Source organism: Astatotilapia calliptera, chromosome 18, assembly GCF_964374335.1.
Source record: "Astatotilapia calliptera chromosome 18, fAstCal68.1, whole genome shotgun sequence".
Taxonomy (NCBI): Eukaryota; Metazoa; Chordata; class Actinopteri; order Cichliformes; family Cichlidae; genus Astatotilapia; species Astatotilapia calliptera.
The window spans coordinates 15,799,559-15,820,987 of NC_137439.1; the positions used below are offsets into that span (position 1 = coordinate 15,799,559).

Below are 21,429 nucleotides of genomic sequence, written 5' to 3' on the forward strand. Positions count from 1 at the left end.
GCCTGCAGGAAAGAATTATTTAAATTAGATTTGCGACTGCAGAGAGCCACTAACATCACAGCAGGATCAAAGGTAAATTAAATCGTTTGGCTTCAGGGGAAATGTGGAAATATCCTCTGCTTTCTTGAAGTTTCTGTCCTGTCTTTGGACATTTCCAGAATACATAATTATAACAGTAATATAAAGCTGTTCAGGTGACACATGAGCCAGAACTCTACCCTGTTTTGGTAAAATATTCAAACTTGTGTGTTTCAAAGGAATGCTGAAAACACATGTGGTTTGTGGTATCAATAAAATAGAAATGCTCACTTCCTGGTTGGCAGTGTTTAAAAATAGTTGGGAAAAGGAAGGCCAAGGAATGCCACATCAACCCCGGGACAAATCTTGAAACAAACAAACTCTTGGCACACATATTTACATAAAGTACAGTCACTTTTTTAATGATTGTATTTATGACATAGGTCAGGGTAGGGCTGTGAGTGGTAAACTGATACGGATGATTGACTACTGTATGATATGTTCCATAGATGTTAAAAAATGTTAGATTTTATTATAAGGTATATATGGTTTCCCCTTATAAGCTAAGGTTAAATAATTTTTCTATTGTCTTAAAATAAGGTAAATCATTTATTATGTAAGCAAGGAGATGTCTATCACTACAACCCAAATGTATCTGACTCAAGAACACTAATCCCTAGTTTAATCATGTGAATTCACGTGAAGACAATAAAAAAAAAGGTAACGGGATTATTAAATTAAATGGGGGAGTTCCTTTCGTGGCCTTCGTGGTGCAGTGGGTCATCTTAGTCGCTAGGGGGCAGCGCTGGGATAAATATTTATCTCCGCCCCAAATAAATATTGGGAGGAAGAAGAAGAAGAAGAAGAAGAAGAAGACAGTTGTGAGGAAATGTAAAGTTTACCTGAGCAAGTCAGTTGAATTTGATCGTTTCAGGCACCGAGATGGGGCTCATGGCAGGGAGAAGCTTCTTAAGTCTGCTCTTCCTCGTTATATTCCTGGCCGAGGGTTATTTTAGATCGGTAAGTTTGATTTAACGTCACCGCTCTCGTGACTGTTTAATGACTCAGCTCAGGCGTAGCTAGTGTTTGTTTATCAGTTGTCGAGGGAAACTCGGATTTAGGCTGAGTTGAGCTATTAAAAGTATTCACCCTATTTTGCATATATTGAAGACAATATTAGACGATAATTGGCTTAATGTCGGTTTGAACATATAGCTGGGGTTAGTACTGCTGCTTTGTTGCGGACTAACATGAGACCGGCGGTGCGTGTACAGGTTCTAGGTTCAGCGATTGTCGAAACCAGATTTGTGTGCTGACTAATGGCTCCCGAAATGTCATCACAGCTATGATAAATGTCGCTAAAATCTCAAGCCTGTCAAAGGGTGAACAAAACCTGCGAGTTAAAAGCTAGCTAGTTAGAAGGAATAGCTGTGGTGAAAAATTCGCTTTTTATTTGGATGTATCAAGTATTTGAACTACACGTCATGTAGCTGATGTAGTAACCGCGGAGCTGCTGGAAAAAAATGGTGCACTGAGAGAATACAGACGCTCATGAGACTTGAAACTACTGGGGTTTATTTTGAGATTAACATCAATTCACATAAAAAAAAAGCACAGTTTTGTGTGCCAGCTTCAACTTCTGCATGTATTGATAAACGTTTAAATTACTGCATCTCCTTAAGAAATACCCATAAAATAATTTAAGATCAGTTTAAAGGATTTTTGATCAAAGCAGACAAAAAAAAGAATTTGTCTGTGATTTAATCAGATGTAGATAATGCTAAGCCTCCCAGCTCCTGACTGTCACTGCATTGTTTGCTCTCCTCATGATGTAATTAGGTCAGTCCACTGACTGCACTTTTTTGAAATCCTGCTAAAACACCAGAATCTGATTAATCATTACCTCTTTAGGATAAGATATCCTGACAGAAGCAGCAGGAATGTCAAAATCAGTGAAAGAGTATTGATTTGTGGCTGCTGTGGATGAAGCTGAAAGTATTTTAGCAAAGGCTCTGAGTATGCATGGCTCCTGAGTTGAGGTGAATTTCTCTGAATATTCCCAGGCGGAGTTTTGCTTTTTACCCTGAATTAACAAGACTTAATTTTGATAGATGCAGAGTTTGGTCACTAGCTCTGGCTGCACTTTCAATTTTTAGTGATATTCTAATGTCAAGTGTCATCTTCGCACCACAAGACACGAGTAGGACAAAGTGTGACAGGCTTTCCCATAAAAGTTTGTGGAGTAAGTGAATCAACTTCCTTAAGTTACTCATCGGAAAGCAAAAAGCATGTGAGAGCGCACTGATGCTGAATAAACAGAAAAAAAAAAGTTTAGTTTTAAATCTTTATGTAAGAGTATCTCTCCATGGTTGACTGATTGGAAAACAAAAACTGAGAAATGTGTCTGTCTGCTTTTCAAAGGGTATTCTTAAAAATACCAGATGAAAAGAAAACATGTTTGCAGAAGTGAAGTGACTATTTTCAGACATACAAAGCACAAGATACTAGAAACACAGGAAATGAGACCCGGTCTGATATTTAACTCTGTTAAATGTCGTCTGCATCCAAATTTGTTAAATCCCCTTAAGCAGTTTCAATGAAAGTCACACAGTCTGCTGGAGGAAAAGCTGGCGGAGAGGAGTGAAAGCAAGGAAACCTCCCTCTATTCACTTCAGCTCTTCACCCTCTTGGAGGGATGACAGGAGAGGAATGGAGAGAGACAAATGTGGCCACTCTTTGCGTTTGTGTAAGGGAAGTGAGAATCTGCAGTCATGTACCGATGAACTCTCATTACTCTCAAACACAAATGCAAGAATGCATAAATGTGGCTCTGTTAAGGGGTGGTCTCTTTTCACACATATTTGAACGCTCGTAAGGGCCACCCACTTCTGCTGTGGCTCAGGAGGTAGGTTGGTGGATCGATTCCCCAGTTAGCCCCAGCCTGGGCACAATGCTGAACCCCAGTTTAAGTTGGTGTGTGTGAATATTAGACCTTATAGAAAAAAGTGATTGAGAGTGAGTGAGACGAATTAAAAAAAAAAAAAAAATCACTGTGTAAGTGCTAGCATTTCTAACTGCTGCCACTGTTTCAAGTCTCATTCCAACATCCTGAGTTGATATTTAATCTTGTAAACTTTTATCAATTACATTTAATCACAGTTTTAGTTTTTTGGTGTTTTTTTTTTTTTTCATAAATCTCTGCAGCCCTCAAAGCACACTCACTCTGAAAGTCTTTGAGGCGGAAATGTATCTAAAGGAAGTCAGGTCATTGGTCTACAAAGTCATATGGTCTGCTGTAGCCTTTAGAGAAACTAAATGCGTCTGGGCTTTCTCTTTGCCCTCTTGGTTTTGACCATATCCTCACTTGGTGAAAATTGAAGTTGAGTCACATGAGTTAAAAAAAACAAAAAACATGTTGTACTGGACTGTGCAGCTGAAACGAGCATAAACTTGCACTGCAGTTGTCGCTGCGATCACTAAATAAATGACTTCTGATTTTCTTGTTTTACAAGTATCATGTTGCGGCCCATCACTGCGTGTGGTACGGTGAGTGCGGTAACTCGCCTGTGCCTGGAAAAAAGTACAACTGCAACTACACTGGTCCACCTAAGCCACTACCACCTGATGGTTATCTGCTTCTCACTGTACGTACAGCCCTTTGATGTTTTTTTTTTTTTGGGGGGGGGGGGGTTTATTCTCTTATTGCTCACATTTTTTGACACCTAAAGCATCCCACAGGTTTCCTCTTACAGAAATCTTCTTATAAAGTGTTGTCATTCTCTTTGTGTTTGAATATGAAGGAGCTCTGTCCTGGGTACGACTATGGAAACAAAAGTCTCTGCTGCAACGTTGACCAGTTGCGAACCCTCAAAGGCAGTCTCCAGCTGCCTCTTCAGTTCCTGTCTCGGTACGCAAAGATGTTATATAATAAACTGCCAGAACACATGACCTGCTTGACTTGGCATCGTTGTTCCCTTTTTAAAAAATTTCTGATGATAAACTCTGCAGTGGCACACAGCATACTGACAGTCTTCCATGTTTCAAGTGTCAACGTTGCATTTTCCAGTTAATTGATTTAGACATGGACTCGCTCAAAGGCCAAAGGAATTTCATTTTATGTCAGCACACTTTTGTTTTCTCCAAGAAACCTTTACAGACTTTTACACTTTAACTTGTTTTATTATTTTGTGAGTTATAGCAGCAAATCTGTTTCCCTGTTTCTGTCTGACTGTGCGGCTGCCTGCAGGTGCCCGGCGTGTTTCTACAATCTCATGAACCTCTTCTGTGAGCTGACTTGCAGTCCACACCAGAGTCAGTTTATGAATGTCACCAATATTACTGGCAAAGACGTAATGGCAGTGCAATACTATATTGGACAAACATTTTCTAACGGTGAGGTTTTTAGCCAGAATTCCCAGTATTGTAACAGTAGGGAGCTTGATCAGTTCTATACAAATTCTTGTGTAATTGTTTCATTTTTGGTGACTGATAATTATAACATTTAAATTTGGAGTTGACTTAATTATTTATATGCCACCTTTTTGTTTTTTGCCTTGTTTTTAAAATTATGTCATTTGACTTCTGCCAGCCATGTACAATGCATGCAAGGATGTCCAGGCACCATCTAGCAATGTGAAGGCCTTATCTCTTCTGTGTGGCAAGACTGCAGAAGCATGCAATGCTACCAACTGGATCCAGTTCATGTTCAATACCGAGAATAAACAGACCCCTTTTCCCATCGATCCAAAATTCACAGGTCAGTATTTTTCAAGTACTTTTTTTTTTTTTTTTTTCCCCAAAAGCAGTAGTTTTCTGAGCTTGAGTATTTTTAAGTGTCTGATCCCTCTGTTGTCCTGTGATGTGCAATGTCTTTACTCTAGATGTCCCGTTGGCTGGTTACACTCCCATGAACAACAATACGTACGCCTGTAACGAAAGCCTGGAGGATGGTTCAGGTCCGTGCTCCTGTCAGGACTGCGCCAAGTCCTGCGGCCCGAAACCCGTACCTCCACTGCTCCCGCCTCCATGGACCATCCTTGGTATCGATGCCATGGCTGTCATCATGTGGATCTCCTACATGGCTTTCCTGCTCATCTTTTTTGGAGTTCTTCTGGGAGTGTGGTGTTACAGGTAATGGAATTTTTTAGCTTTGAACACACACTGTATAGTTGGATGTGGAGAGATTTGTATGATGACACACTTCAAGGAAGGTTAAGCAGGGTTTTTCTGGTACGAGATAAGCCTTGAGGGTTGACTGCACGCGCATGATGGGTAAAGGCGATGACTGTGTGAAGAGGTTTGATGCTTTGCCAGGCCTTAACTGCAGCTGGTTTCAGTTGTCAGGTTTTTTTGTTTTTGTTTTTTGTTTTTCTGCTTATGGTTTGGTTTTCATCTGGGGAAATACATCGTCACTCATGCTTATTTTGCGTTTGTCTGTCCAAAGAGTTGATGTGATTCTTTTAAATTATCACTACTGTTCAAAGGATCCTGCAAGCATCCACCACTTTTGCCTTGAGTTGGAACTCGAGCCTTTTCAAGTTGCCACGTTTTGTGATTCATTTTATTTTTCCCATAAGTTTACCAGACTGTTTATCCCACTCCTGATATTCTCTCTCTCATTCATTCACTCAAACATTCATATGAAAAGAGCAGGAACCGGTGTTGTTTTTATAGCATAGGAATTGTCTGATTTACTTGCCCTGAGAATTCATTTAGTCGCAACTTCCAAATGCAAATGCCACTCTCTGAAGTTAAGCAGGCAAAAGGTCATAAACTAATTGATCAGGCAAATTTAAAAAGAAAAAGGGCGGGGGGCGGAGTGCCTTGCACCTTGCTTTACATTGAAATTGTAACTGCATCTTATAATTCGTTGAATAATTAAAATAACAAATCTTTCTGATTGTATACTGTTGGGTCCTGTGTCAAGCAGTACATAATGTAGCTGAATATATTTCATAGTGGAAAACAGATTTGGATGATATCGTATGTTTGTCCTTCTTTGCAGGAAAAGAGCTATCACATCTGAGTATGGCCCCATTTTGGACAGTAATAACCCACTGTCACTTAACAGTGATGATCCTGATCAAGGTACAGCTATGAAATGTCATTGAGACTGCATAATTTCTCCAAATGTGTCTTGATGTAATTACCACACAGCCCAAACTAAGTTCTAGGTATTTCCTACCTTTCAGTAAATGCATCATGCTGTGAAACGCTGGGTGAGCGTTTTGAGAATGGCCTGCGGATGCTCTTCAGCTCCTGGGGTTCCTTCTGCGTGAGGCATCCATTTCTCATCCTCTTCTGTTGCCTGGTACTGGTGGGAGCCTCAGCTGGGGGCCTGGCCTACATGCGCATCACCACCGACCCCGTTGAGCTCTGGTCATCTCCCAAGAGCCAAGCTCGTCAAGAGAAGGATTACTTCGACAAACACTTTGGACCTTTCTTTAGAACTGTGCAGCTCATCATAACTACTCCACTCGAGCTCAATGAGACCTACAATCCGTATTTTGGAGGATCTTTCCCATTCGGTTCGGTTCTGAACAAAGAGCTCCTGCATCAGGTGAGTTGAAGTCAGACTGGTTTGGAAAAAAACAAAACAATTGGCCTGTATTTGTATAGCGCTTTACTTAGTCCCTAAGGACCCCAAAGCACTTTACGCTACATTCAGTCATTCACCCATTCACACACTGGTTTATTTTGGAAGCCTGTTCAGTCTACTTTGACAATTTTTGACACATATAAACTATATAGAAGTTTAAACAAAAGGTATTAACGAACCATCCAAATATTTCAATGAGGTTAGATATGATTTAATGCTCTCCCAATGTACACAAGCGACTTTCTTATCTTCAATAAATAAATAAATACAGCACCATGGTGTCTCTGTTTTGAGCGTATCCTTGGCTAATATATTCCACATTAATGGCATTGGCTGAACATGCAGACTCACGCAGGTTTTCAACCAGAGACCGTTCTGCTATGAAGCAACATTGCTAACCACCGAGCCACAATGCTGTCAGTGTGTAAATTCTGTAACAACGTCACTGTTTCCTTTGTTAGATAAAATAGAAGCTTTGCACGTGAAAAGCAAGCAAATTTTTCATACGGTGGTTAAAAGGTTCTCCTTTCTTTTTCCATTTTCTTTCAACTTACCAGGTCCTGGATCTGCAGCTTGAAATTGAAGGCCTCGTAGCCTCATATAATCAAGAATCCGTTACCCTGAAGGACATCTGCTTGGCTCCTCTGGCTCCGTACAATGACAACTGTACAATTCTTAGTGTCCTAAACTACTTCCAGAACAGCCACGCTACACTGGATCACTTAATGGGAGATGAATTTTTTATCTGGGCTGACTATCATGACCACTTCCTCTACTGTGTCAGGTAAAAGTATTTGTATCTGTTTTATTGATAGATTTAGCCTTTACTTTTCTTATCAGCTTGTTTTAATTGCTGTCACATTTGTGTTAAATGTCTAAGAAATATTTTTAAAAGTTAAAAAAAGCAAACCAACAGTTGAAAAATGGCACCTGCAGTTAACAAGAATCTCCTTTGTGCAGTTGAGGTCACTGAAAAAAGTGTCTTCTTAAAATAGTGCACTCAAACTTCCTCATTCGCTGTCATGTGCAATAAATGTTTATGTGACGCAGATTTCTGCAAACCCTTACTGACGGTTGTCTTTAACATAATTGTTTTCTCTTTGCTTGTGCAGTGCACCGGCTTCCCTCAACGACACCACTATGCTACATGACCCTTGTTTAGGCACCTTTGGTGGCCCTGTCTTCCCTTGGCTTGCACTGGGAGGATACGATGGTGAGTTGTGAAGTATATTCACATGACTTCGGTTTGACACAACTTCAATCAGAGCATGGGGGTTATACTGGCACAGCTTTGTATGTTAAAAGTTGTTTGGACGCCACCCTGGTAGTTAAACTGTTGCATTGGGGGGGGAAACTTGCGTATTCACCAATTCCGAATTTTGTTTTAATGAAATTGTACTTTTAAGTTGCATGCAACACGTTTCATAGAAAAGCAATTCTAAGTGCAAATCATTACTGCTGTTTGTCCCAGAACTGTGGGAATAGTTTTGTTTTTTTTTTCTCCCCTACAGTAGTTACATAATTGGTTTACAGCTTCTCATATTATTCCTTTATTGAGTTTTACTGCGCTGAAAGAAACACTTTGGTCTTTGATCACTCGCTGTACTCTGCGTATAAACTTTCCATTTGTAGCAGTGTATGGAGGGCCTAAAGTGCCAAAAATTTGATTAGAAATTATAATAAAATAATGGAATAGATTTTTTAAAAAAAAAAGTGCCATGAAATGCATACAAAACAAACAATGGAAAAAAAAAAAAAAGAGAGAGAGATAATTCTGTGTAAGTTAAAAGCAGGAAAAATCCAACGGGGGAAATAACATGTCTAAATTTCAGTGGTGTTAAGTTATAAAATATATAAATAGGTAAATTAAAAAATAATAATAATAGTACTACAGTGCATGATTGTTGTAGAAGAAAATGTCTGGCCTTCCAAATGACTGATTATATAATTCATTTATACCTACATTAATTTTATTTTATTCATTTTATGTTGTAATATTTTGTTGGAGTTACCATGGAAGGATGGGTTTTGTAATAACTTTAGAGGGGACAGCTCAGGTTGGAGACAAGTATCGGGGCGAGGTTTAGATGGTGTTGGGCTATGTTGCAGTTGTAGTAGTGTTGATTCAGAATAAACTGTGGCATTGCATTTATTATAGTGTAGTGCAACATCATTAGAACTGATCTTGTACTACAATTAGAAAATGAAAAACAAATGACTCAAGTACTAATAGCTAGAGATGGACCGATCCGATATTACGTATCGGTATCGGTCCGATACTGACCTAAATTACTGGATCGGATATCGGAGAAAAATAAAAAATGTAATCCGATCCATTAAATATCACGAAAGCACCTCACAAAACTTGCAACACGCCGTAACTCGCCTCAGAACGTCGGAGCAGTATGCATCACGTGATAGAGCGGCTGTGGCATGCGGGACCTGTCGGTGGTCTGGATAGCATTTGGAGCTTCGCTAGCAACCCGGCATTTCATCTCCAACAAAGTTATCCCGAGAGAAGTAAAGCAAGTGTGTAAGTCCATCTCTGAATGTTTGTAAAGCATTCCCACGTTAAGCTTAACGAGCGACTGCCTCTCGCTCTCCGGCTGCTACTTCAATCGTGAAACTGCTAATGATCAGCTGATCGGCTTTTCTGTCGTGAGTCTCTCTTGTTTGTTTTTGGCCCACTTTGCGCCAGAAAGAGCAAACCAGCGGCTGAACAACAGCAGCACGTTTAAGCTTGATAAGCTGTTGTTACAATTTATTTAATATTTCTTTCTACACCAGGATCTTTTTCTACGTAGCTGACGGCTGGTAACTGTGCAGGGGCGGATCTAGCAAAGTTTAGCCAGGGGGGCCGATAGGGCATTAACTGGGAAAAGGGGGCACAAAGACATACTTTTCTTTCTTATTCTCATTTAAAATGTCTAGCTTTTAATAAATAATTATCTGACACCCAAAGTTTTAATTTGATGTAAAATGAATAGAAGTCAATTACTGTATATAGTGACTATTAAGTCTAATATATATATACCCTAGTAAGCTATAGTACATTTTCCTTTGGGAAGGTACCATCTGTGCAGTCTGCAATTTTGTTGAAGAAAGATGTTGAATCTATTTAATATTTCTTGAAAAATAATTGATTTCTGTGCATTTTTTTCCACACTGCATCAAATTAAGGTTGATTACGTTGATTAAGCATCATGAGGTGGAGCGTGAGGGGTGGTTCCCTATTTTTTATTTATTTATTTTTGTTGTTGCTGGGAGTTGGAACCCTATTAGTTAGGTTGCTTAATATTTACGCTAAGTACTCTTTAAAATACCAGAATAGGGAGGATGGTGTAGGTCTAAGTTTATTAGATTGATCAGTATTGCTGAACTATGAAATATTTTTTTTTGCATACAGGTATAACAGAATAGCTTTAGTGTAGTTGTTGTTTTAAACTTGAGTATGAACTTACACAAAATGCAGCAAGATATTTTAAAAAACAGTTTTGTTGATTAAAAAACATTATATCGGATTCATATCGGTATCGGCAGATATCCAAATTTATGATATCGGTATCGGTATCGGACATAAAAAAGTGGTATCGTGCCATCTCTACTAATAGCAAGAATATGGAGCATTACTAGATCTGAAATGTTGCATCCAAATAAAGCCTAAATCAAAAGTAAGAACAACTTCCCATTTTTGTCTTCAGCCAAGTGTGACGATGTAATTTAGAAGCCATTTTAATCTGTACACTTTTTCAAAAGGAACATTAAGCAATAACTGTCAGTTCAGTAATCCTAATTATTATGATTGATAAATGAGAAGCATTTTAAGTGGTTCATGCATCTTGTTTTTTGTATTCCTTCTTTTCCCACTACAGACACAAACTACAACAATGCCACTGCGCTCGTGATCACTTTTCCCATCAACAACTATTTGAATGATACCGTCAGACTGGAGAAAGCTCGGGCATGGGAAAACGAGTGAGACAACAAACGATCAATAAGCTCACGGTAGCTCAAGATGCTGCTCCTACGTTAACATCTGGGTTTTTTGCTTCCATTTCAGGTTCATCAAATTTATGAAGAACTTCAGCAACCCCAACCTGACCATCGCTTTCAGTGCAGAGAGGAGCATTGAAGATGAGATCAACAGAGAGAGCAACAGCGACATCAGCACTGTGGTCCTCAGCTATGGCATTATGTTCATCTACATCTCCTTGGCCCTGGGTCACATCCACAGCTTTAGAAGAGTGCTGGTAAAAATTAAATTCTTTCTCTTCACTGTGCATGTGCTTTTAATGATCAGTGAACATAATCCATGCCTGAAATAGTTTGACACATTATGCTTTGTAACTCCTCCTTCCTGTTTGTGACCATAGAATTTAACACATGACTTTAATTTAGCTAAACTGGATCAACATGATTGGCAGCTTTTTTTCTAGTCGTGCATAAAGTGTGCACATAATGGGCTTTTTATACTTTTGCCCCTACAGGTGGACTCTAAGATTTCCCTGGGTATAGCAGGTATCCTGATTGTGCTGAGCTCTGTGGCCTGCTCACTGGGGATCTTCAGCTACTGTGGTGTCCCACTAACGCTCATTGTGATTGAGGTCATTCCCTTCCTTGTGCTGGCTGTTGGAGTGGACAACATCTTTATCATAGTACAGACATACCAGGTAAGCTCTTTCAATCCAGTCCATTAAACTGACACATAATTAACAAGTGGTTTGCCATATAATGTGGTGCTACTCTAGACCTTTATTAATATTAAATATAAATTATTGTCCAATTTTCTGTCTCTCTATTATGTTTTGTTTTGGTTTGGGTTTTTTCTTATAAGCATAACTAAACGTTCAGATAATGAGGTCAGCTTATCTGCAAGTGATCCATGTTTGCCAAAAGGTCAGTCAGGCTGACAACCAATCAGAGTAAAGAGGGGGTGGTCTAAATAGAAGGGGAGATAAGATGGCATGTTTCAGATGGATGATGAACTGAGGGGCTGCGCTCAAGCCCAGTGTAAGATTAATAAGGATTATTTCGGACGGTGAATCATGTTAAGCTACTCTGGTGAGTCCAAGAATAGAAAAATGGAGCTGTAAATAAAAATGGGTCCCTTTTGTACCAGCTACGTGTACTAAATTGGTTCTTCATTTGTATTTTCGAACAGAGGGATGAGCGGATGCCACAGGAAGAACTCCACCAGCAGATCGGTCGTATTCTTGGAGACATCGCCCCAAGCTTGTTTCTGTCCTCCTTCTCTGAGACTGTCGCCTTCTTCCTGGGTAAAATAGATCGGTTATTACATTTTCCTTTATTACTACATCAAGTACACAGAGAGCTCTCAGATCAAACTGCTCTTTTTATCATCAATACCTACCCTGACATAGTGTTCATACAACAGTGATTGTATAATAAATGCTCTGTAACACTGTTTGTACTGATGGGACTATTTCAAATCTCTAACAACTGAGTCACTTGGCAGTGACGGTGCTATTTATTTCACTCTTCTGACTGTATGCCAAGGCTGTGTAACGCTGATTGTCTGAATCTTGATTCTAATAGTGTTTGTTTCCATTACACTTATCAAAGGCATTAAAAGCTGGAACAATTTTTTTTTTTTTTTTTTTTTTTTTTTTTTTTTGCTTTTTTTTGGGTCCGAATTGTTGCCATGGCCACAAAATGTGTCAAAGTGCCCTGGTGAGTCACATACTGATAAAATAATTCTTTTCTTTTTCTTTTCCAGGAGCGCTGACCAGCATGCCAGCAGTCAGGACGTTCTCCATGTTTGCTGGCTTGGCTGTTTTTATTGATTTCCTTTTGCAGATCAGTTGCTTTGTCAGCTTGCTCGGTCTGGACGCTAAAAGGCAAGAGGTGAGACGATCATATGAACAGAGTTAGAGATTTACAGACTGAGGGTTTATGGAGATGTTTTGCCAAATATTTAAGCTGAAAGTTTCAGTCCCAGCAAACTCTTAATCTAATTTTGAGGAGATTTAAAATGAAATTGGTGCAGTGATGTTTCTTCTTATTGTTCAAATTTCCTAGTGGAGTTTGGAGTGTATTTGAATCTCAATAACAAATGTTTGAGTGCATATTCTTGATAGTTTCAGACTAGGTCAGTAGTGGTAACGTACACTTATCAAATGCTTTGTTGTTTGTGTCTAATAGAGGAATCGACTTGATATCTGCTGCTGCGTGACGCTGCCAGAAGGACAGGAAATCAAAACAGATGGCTTCCTGTTCCAGTTTTTCAAGAAAGTCTTCGCCCCATTCATCCTCACAGAGTGGGTGCGACCGGTCATAGTGAGTACCTCAGTGCAGTCATGCACGCCTGCCTTTTAATAATTAGCTAAAAACAGGTTTTTGGGTTTGATTTGAAGAATTGTTTATCATGAGCATGCATTCATGATCATTGTTATTTATAGGTGGCAGTGTTTGTGGGAATGCTCTCCTTCAGTATTGCTGTGGTGAATAAAGTTGAGATCGGACTGGACCAGAAATTATCCATGCCGGATGTAAGTTTTATGTACACCATTTCAACCATTTTGATACTTTTGGAAAAGTTTGTCTACAGGTTGATTGTAGCAACATTCAGCAGTGACATTGAAATTTGTAGTCTGGTTAGTTTGCTGCTTAGTCATTCAGGAAGCTAAATCATGCATGTAATGTGCCATAATTTCTCACAGCTGTGTGTGTGGGGGGGCATGGAACAAGCACGATATCTTGTCTCACATCCTTTTTCCTGCGGGCAGCTCTGACAGTTTCTTTCTCTCTAGGACTCGTATGTATTGCAGTACTTCAAGAACATGAGCGAGTATCTCCACACTGGAGCACCTGTTTACTTTGTGGTAGAGGAAGGTCTCAACTACAGTAGCCCAGAGGGTCAGAATGCTGTGTGTGGAGGGGTGGGGTGTAACAACAACTCCCTGGTGCAGCAGGTCTACACAGCCTCACTTATAAGCAACTAGTAAGTCTGAGCTCCTGATCCAACTGTTTAAGTGTTTGTGTAAATTAATATATCAATTGCTAAACTTTAGATCCTGCAAAGGTTTTGAAACCTGTCTGCTTTGATGTTGTGATGCCAGAGCTATTTATTTATTTGTTCTTCTGCTTATAGCACAAGCATTGCCAGCACACCATCCTCCTGGCTGGATGACTACTTTGACTGGGTGAAGCCTCAGTCCACCTGCTGTCGGTACTACAACACCACCGGGGCCTTCTGCAATGCCTCCGGTAAAGTTTTATTCAGTGCTTTGAACGCTTGTTTCATAACCCCATAACTCTGCCGTTACAATGGGCCAGTCTGGCCAAAGGTTTTTATTTCTAGTTCTTCATATGAAACAATGGCTGTAAAACGTATAATCCATGCCAAAACAACAAGGCAATATAAGAACTTAAACAGTTAAAGTAAGGTGCATTACATTTTTCAGAACAAAAAACAGGTGCAGGAATCTGTATCCATGGTGATGATAATGGTAATCTTAGTAATAATGTTGACAGTGTGATCTGTATATATTGTATGTTAATCACCTCTATGTTGTATATCAGACTTTCCAAAACATTCACTTGTTACTTTATTAGTTTTCTGTTCTTGTGTTTTTTGTCACAATAAATGTGCAGAATTATATGTACTGATTGATGTATTTTTCCAGTGGTGAACTCGTCCTGTGTATCCTGTCGGCCGATGACTCCCAGTGGAAAAAAGAGGCCTGAAGGAGAAGACTTCATGCACTTTTTACCCATGTTCCTGTCTGACAACCCCAACCTGAAATGCGGAAAAGGGTAATTTTAAAGCTCTGTCGACATCTCCTCCTTCTATTGAAAGCACGGTGTACCAACTTTGTTGTGGATTATGATGTTTCACTTCTTCCCATATTCCTCTAGTGGCCATGCAGCCTATGCTGCCGCAGTTGACCTGTATCCCAACAACACAGGGGTAGGAGCCACGTACTTCATGACTTACCACACCATCCTAAAGGAGTCCCCAGACTATGTAGAGGCTCTGAAAATGGCTCGAATCCTGGCCAAAAATATCAGTGAGTCCATGGACCACAAAGTTTTCGCCTACAGGTAAGACCTATCGTATCAACCTGCCGCGCATATATATAAATCATTTTATAGTTCTTTATTAAAGTTTGTTCCAAATGAAAAGTTTTCAGTTTCAGCCGCTGTTTTATGGTTTATGGTGGTGTATGCTGAATTTTTTTGAACTGAAACTTTAGGGTTATCAGAGGTGGGGAAGTAGGTTGTAGATAAACACACAGCAAAGAAAACAACATTGCAATACAATACAGTACAATTTTATTTATATAGCAGATTTAAAACCAAAGGTAGACCAAAGTGCTTCACAATAATGCAATAAGTTATTGATATAAAACATTAACGAAGTACAAAAACAGGTGGGAAGCACCAGGAGTGGGGGCTAAATAAAATGGGTACGGCACCTCAGGGTCAATTCAAAATATAAAAATATTACCTAGGAGAATCAGGAATAATGCAGTGAAAGGTTAACATTTATGGAAATGCAGATGTTTGACATTAAAGCGTTTTCTGTTCTCTACAAATTTCACTTTATTTTTTTATGAAATTACATTTGCTGTTTGTCAGAACAGGATGATTGGTAACTAGTTTAAAAATGCAATGTAATAAAGCGACAGTTCCTTGTTGTTTTTAAACATATAGACCAATATTTCAATACAAGTATTAAACACATACTCTTTTATCTATTGAGATAACAGTTTATTGCTAACTAATGTGTCTTCTCCTCCTTTGCAGCGTCTTCTACGTGTTTTACGAGCAGTACCTCACCATCATGAATGACACGATCCTGAACCTGTGCGTCTCGCTGGCAGCCATATTTGTGGTGACGACGGTGCTGCTGGGCTTCGAGCTGTGGGCAGGCGTGCTGGTCAGCATTACCATCGCGATGATTCTGGTCAACATGTTCGGTGTCATGTGGCTGTGGGACATCAGTCTCAATGCAGTATCACTTGTGAACCTGGTTATGGTAAGAGCACCTTGAATTCACTGGACTCGGAGTTGAGGTTTGATAGAGTGAGCCTGTTTTACACTGTAATCATGTGAAAGTCTATCATTTAACCAAAATATCCACTTTAATACAGTGGAAAACCAAAAAGCTTTGTATTTTAAACCCAGATTTTGTTGATTTTGTTTTCTATTGCATGCTTTTCACAATACAGTAACAACTAATCCTAATATACTGGTTCATTGAGCGTTAAGTGTTTTATATAGGTGTTGTTTTTTGTGATATTATTAAAGATATAACCTTTAATAGCTCAGTCACAGTAGGAGAAAAATGCCTTTTTTTTTTTTTTTTTTTTTTTTGCAAATAGGAGTAGAATCTGTGGTTGCCCAGTGATTGCACTGAATTCTTTATTTATTTATTTTAAACTTTAACATCCAGCAACTCATTGTAAGCAGTTCCAGCAGCTACTTGAGTCAATTGCACAGATTGCCTTGTGGGAGGCAACCTGTCTTCAAACAATCACAGTCTGACTGCAATCAGTGAGACAAATTTCCAAAGAATTCTCTCACTGTTAAACGCCTATAGATTGCAAACACATCTTTGCAATCAGTGATTCCGGTGGCTGCCAGCTTGACTGTGTTCTCGGTATATTTGTATATAAAAGCAAGGTTGCCATGGCCGATGTCATTTTGTGCTGCTGCCTCCAGCCACTGTTTCCCCAATTGTTACTGTAGAATAGGTGAAACGGAACACAATGTAGGTGTAGTCAAGTTTTGTTCCTGTTTGCATCTGGTTCACACGCTGTACCCTTTAAACTGGGACTGTTTACATTTTCAGTCCTCCAATCAGGGATTTTGTCTTTGCAATGTAACAGTGTCCCTAAAGGTTTGCAGATGTGTTGGCAAAGTAATATGTTGTATTAATTTAAAAAAAAACACACACACACAAAAAAACCACAAAAAAAAAGATTAGAAAACCTCACACAGAATAGAACTCCTGAATGTTCATGTTGGTGGTGCTGAGGTGTTTCCTGTCCTCTGTTGCAGAGCTGTGGGATCTCGGTGGAGTTCTGCAGTCACATCGTGCGAGCCTTCACCGTCAGTGTGAAGAACAACAGAGTGGAGCGTGCTGAGGAGGCCCTAGCTCACATGGGCAGCTCAGTAAGTTTTTCACCTCTCATTAAATCCACAAGAGGGCGTCGTATTATGATCTCTTTTGGCTTAAAGAATAATTTTGGCACTTTGGTAATGCAGCGCATAAAAAACTGCTAGATGAAAGGGTCACGTTTACTTTTAATTATCACTGCCTCATGTAACTTTTTCCTCTTTCTGCAGGTTTTCAGTGGGATCACATTAACAAAGTTTGGAGGCATCTTAATCCTGGCACTTTCCAAGTCGCAGATCTTCCAGGTCTTTTATTTTAGGATGTACTTGGCCATAGTGCTGCTGGGGGCGGCGCACGGCCTCATCTTCCTCCCTGTACTGCTCAGCTATATAGGTCAGTAATGCGGTAAATAGAAGAAACAAGTGCACCAATATAGAGGCTGTTTATACTGACTTTAACGTGTTTGACTCTTCACAGGTCCGTCAGTGAACAAAGCAAAGGTGTTTGCTGCTAAGAAGAGCTGGTCTGGCACAGAAAGGGAGCGCCTACTCAACTACTAGCAGCTTGCTTGAGCCAGTGAACAATGAACTAACTATTTGTCTGTGAGCGACATGCGTGGGTGTGAGCGCGAGCAATTTCTGTGACCACTGACGCACTCGTCGTCATTGCCACTACTATGCATGGATTTCACTCAGGAATATACTTTGGGAATGGGAGCGCCAGAGGCCTTGCCCGAATACATACTTACCGAACTTCCTCCGAAGACTTTGGATCCCACCAATCCTCCTCCTTCCTCTTCCGCCTACTCACACTACAGGATAAGTATGACTTCAGAGTTTGAAGCTTGAGCAACATACCACAGAACAGACACTTTGCCAGTCTGAATGTGGGAGATTCACCACCCCCGGCATCATTTTACAGACAAACCCTCAGTCAGTTCCAAATGGTGCGTGTGGTTCTGATTCGAGAAAACGAAAAAGGGTGATATTGGTTACTTTTATTATAAATGTACATAACCACAAAAACATGTAAATGGATTTTGTCAAAGCAGGACTTTTATATAGCTATTTGATATTATACAACATTAGAGCTAATGATGATAATGGTATCACAGGCTCTTATGATATCTGGCATTAGCATGAATCATAACTTCAGCTTCACATCACACAAAACGACACATCAAGCAAATAATGATCCACCACATTTTCCAATTCCAGCGATTTGACCCCAGTGGGCTGCGTGTAAACATTTTCTAAGGTTAATCAGGTTTAACAAAGCAATACAGAAACTATGCTTAGCAGCAGCGTTAAAGAAAGAGGACTTTTTCTGCATCTGGTGGATATAAACGCCATCAGTGTTGAAACACTGTGACACAGAGCCCAACCAAAACATTCCATATATGTGCATTCCGCATTGTTTGCTTCCACATTGGTAGTTGTCGCTTTTTACTTTCAAACCTGCTTATTTATCTTTAGTGCCTCAAGCGACTGCAGATGTGGATTGTTGGACTTAAATGCAGCCAGAATGCATGTTGATGCCAGGTGCAAAGGGAGCCATGGTGCTTAGAACGGTTTTATATTGAAGTGTTTAGATACAGTTACAGTGCAACGTGTTGCACCAAGAAGGTGGAGAGATGCGGCTTCACATTCAGCCATGAAAAAGCTTTCACAGGACTGAATTAAAATACACTTATTGTGCTGTGCTCATCTAGAGTCATCCCTTCACCTTTTTAATTTATTATGTAGTTGATTTTTAACTATTAAAGTTTTGTTACCATGCATTACTGTCTTAGAATTCCTTCTGGTGTCCTTTTAAAAACAAAAACAACTAATTTGTGGGCACTCTGAAATTGTAACTACATTCCAGGACCTTGTTCACTTGCTTCACCCAGGTCACAGCACGTCTGATACGGGTGACGGCGTCTCTCCACTAAAGGAGGTGAACTTTTTTTTTTTTCTTTTTTTTTTTCCACACCCACGGTATACTCTGCTGACACCATTAATACCTCCCATTGCTTCCCATTTATGGTTCCATGTTTGTTTTTTAGTGATGCAGTGATATTGTTTGGAATTTGAACTGGATATGAAGAATGCTTTTGCACAGCTGATGTAATCATTAATAATGAATTGTGGTGTTTTTGTTTTCTTTTAATAGAGCTGTGCTTTAACACAGTTAATCGCGTCTAAAATGATGAATTTTGTTGTCAAAACTGAATTTAACAAACCTTTGGGATTCTTAAGTTTCTAAATATTTTAAAATAAAATAAATAGTACTTTTAAAAATACTGCAGAGCCTACTTCATGTTGTTTTCAGAGTATATGCTATAAATCTTGCTGATGTAGCTTTTTGTTGTTGTTTTTCTTCATTATTTTCAGTGCTGTGAACTGTAGCAGACGTTAATGTAGCATAACCCACTCAGTAAATGTAGCTGAGGCTGCTCAGACTGACCACTGTGTGGCGCCTGAATCCACGCTCTCAGTTATGTAGTGGAAGTGACCTAATTTTTATGGTTTGCAGAGAAGCGGTCCTGCAGTGCTTTTAATTAGTCAGTGAATCAGTTTTCTGCAGCATGTCACCATTTCACAGCTACACAGACGTCTTAATGGAGCTGATTGTTTAGCATCTAAGTTTTGCAGCTTTTTGGAAATCAACACCAACACTTTGGGGGCCATCAGTCACAGTCGCATCCCATTTGAAAGCAGTTGCCAAACCTAGAGCTGTCTTCTTCCTGCCAGCATGTGTTGTTGTGACTGTCTGTCGAGCACTGTTGTCACACAATCCTCCAGCTCATGACTTATTTATCCACTGCCCCGTGAGAGCAGGGAGTGTTCTTTGAATCAGGCAGACAGGTTGTCGGAGTACTATTATGTAAGATGTGCGAGGCTTGCCTCTCACTGGACTCTGACCTGTCCTCATCTTTCATTATGACAGAGACAGATGTGCACAGTAAGGTTATTTTAGAAAAACAGGAAGCATGGCAAACATTTCGCTGTGTGTGTGTGTGTGTGTGTAAAATCAGCTGGTGTGAAATTATTTCCTCTGCACTACTGTACAAGAATCTCTTAAATACGAGACAAATTTTGCTTGGTAGTAACGCCCAGAATAGATGACTCATGATTATTCCTGAAACCCAAAACCTGAAACTAAAGTGAAAATCGAAAATTGTGGTCTGGAATTGAAACTAAAGATTAGTTGATTTACTAGTGTGATTGTAATCTATAATTTACCGGCAGCCCAATAAAATTCTAGTTATTATTACAGCTGCTGAAAAGTTTGGGTTACCCATGTTTTGTTTTTTCAAAAAAGAGAAGCACATTTGTTTTTATCTAGCTACATTAAATTGATCAAAAATGTACATGACCATGATTAACAGCGTCATTCATGACACATTGTTTATAACTTGTAATGTAAGCTTGTGTTGGCACAACTAAAGCTGTTTTACTGATTAAAGAAGCAATAAAAAAGGGTGGTGTTTTTCTGCAACTCATCAGCATTTTTAAGCTTCTAACAGATGAAGGTTGCAAGCAGGGAACTCAAAGCCGAAGCTTCCATATTTACTTCTCCCTGCACAAACCAGCACAGCTTGGCTCTGATAACTTTTCATTAAGTTAACCCTTGAGGTGTCCGTTTGTCAGACTAGAGAGTCGGGGATCCTGATAAACCTCTGGGGGGGGGGAAAGAAAAAAGAACCAAAGTTGTTTTCTACTGCTCTGCTCTGTCTGGAGCCAGTGTGCACGGTTTTGTCAAAGGTCTCAAGTGTTTTTAGCCATTCTCTTCATCTCTTACAATAAACGATAGAACAAAATTTTCTGAAGAAATTTCTTCGGTTCATTTTTTTTGGTTTTCCCGAATAGATTTTGGACATCGAAATTTGTTGCATCTTAAGATTATTCTTTGAGTCAATCAGCTTTTTAACATGCTAAACCAGGGGTGGGCAATCTAAGTCCACGAGACCTGGTTTTAGATGTGTCCTCGAACCAACACAGCTGATTTAAATGGCTAAATTAGCTCCTCAACATGTCCTGAAGTTCTCTCAGAGGCCTGTTAAAGAACTAATCGTGTGATTCAGGTGTGTTGACCCAAGGGGAGATCTAAAACCTGCAGGGACACCGGCCCTCGTGGACTGAGATTGCCCACCCCTGTGCTAAACAATGATTGTTGGTTTAAAAAAAAAAAATGGGTCTAGTTGTGTATATTTTCTAATAACCACTTATATTTCATCTTTGCAATACCATATACTTTTTGTGCAAAGTGTGCCAGCTCACCTAATCGCAAATCTACTCGAGGTAGATTTCATTTCTGTGAAAAGGTTACAGTATGTTGTGTAAATCCCCCACATACAAAGTCACCGGGGATGATTTTATTATTTTAAAAAAAAATCTCATTGTATAATTTGTACTGTGACACTGACTGCTGTCTGGATGAAGGTGACTCTGGATTATCAGCAGCTGGAAACTATATTATTTTTTTCTTAGGTAACAGGACTATTCTACAAAATAATCTGTTAGCTAATACTGACTGTTTTTAACACAAGTGTATCCTGGTAGATTTTAAATTCTGAAATGTCATCTATCACCATCGCATCTGCTTTCAAAGATCAAACGTAAAGCCTCGTCCTTGAACTCGCACTGGAGCGTCCACTCAACCTACTTAAAAAGTTGATCTGTGTGTCCATCAATAAATAAGTGGAAGAAGCGTTTAATGACCTGCTTTGCGTCACTGGTTTTTT

General features: G+C 39.5%; 1 protein-coding gene across 1 annotated transcript; it reads left to right on the forward strand.

Annotated features, from left to right (window-relative positions):
• The first annotated feature begins 849 nt into the window (after window positions 1–849).
• Window positions 850–18,984, forward strand: npc1 (Niemann-Pick disease, type C1). The gene is made up of 25 exons (XM_026149451.2): window positions 850–1,038; window positions 3,531–3,662; window positions 3,819–3,925; window positions 4,265–4,410; window positions 4,607–4,774; window positions 4,899–5,148; window positions 6,023–6,105; window positions 6,210–6,577; window positions 7,174–7,400; window positions 7,729–7,829; window positions 10,489–10,591; window positions 10,677–10,866; window positions 11,104–11,286; window positions 11,778–11,892; window positions 12,354–12,481; window positions 12,779–12,913; window positions 13,036–13,125; window positions 13,387–13,577; window positions 13,728–13,843; window positions 14,263–14,392; window positions 14,495–14,680; window positions 15,386–15,617; window positions 16,643–16,756; window positions 16,931–17,093; window positions 17,178–18,984. The coding sequence occupies exons 1-25, from the start codon at window positions 961–963 to the stop codon at window positions 17,258–17,260; spliced, it is 3,819 nt and encodes a 1,272-aa protein (XP_026005236.1). The 5' UTR covers window positions 850–960; the 3' UTR covers window positions 17,261–18,984.
• Window positions 18,985–21,429: the final 2,445 nt, after the last annotated feature.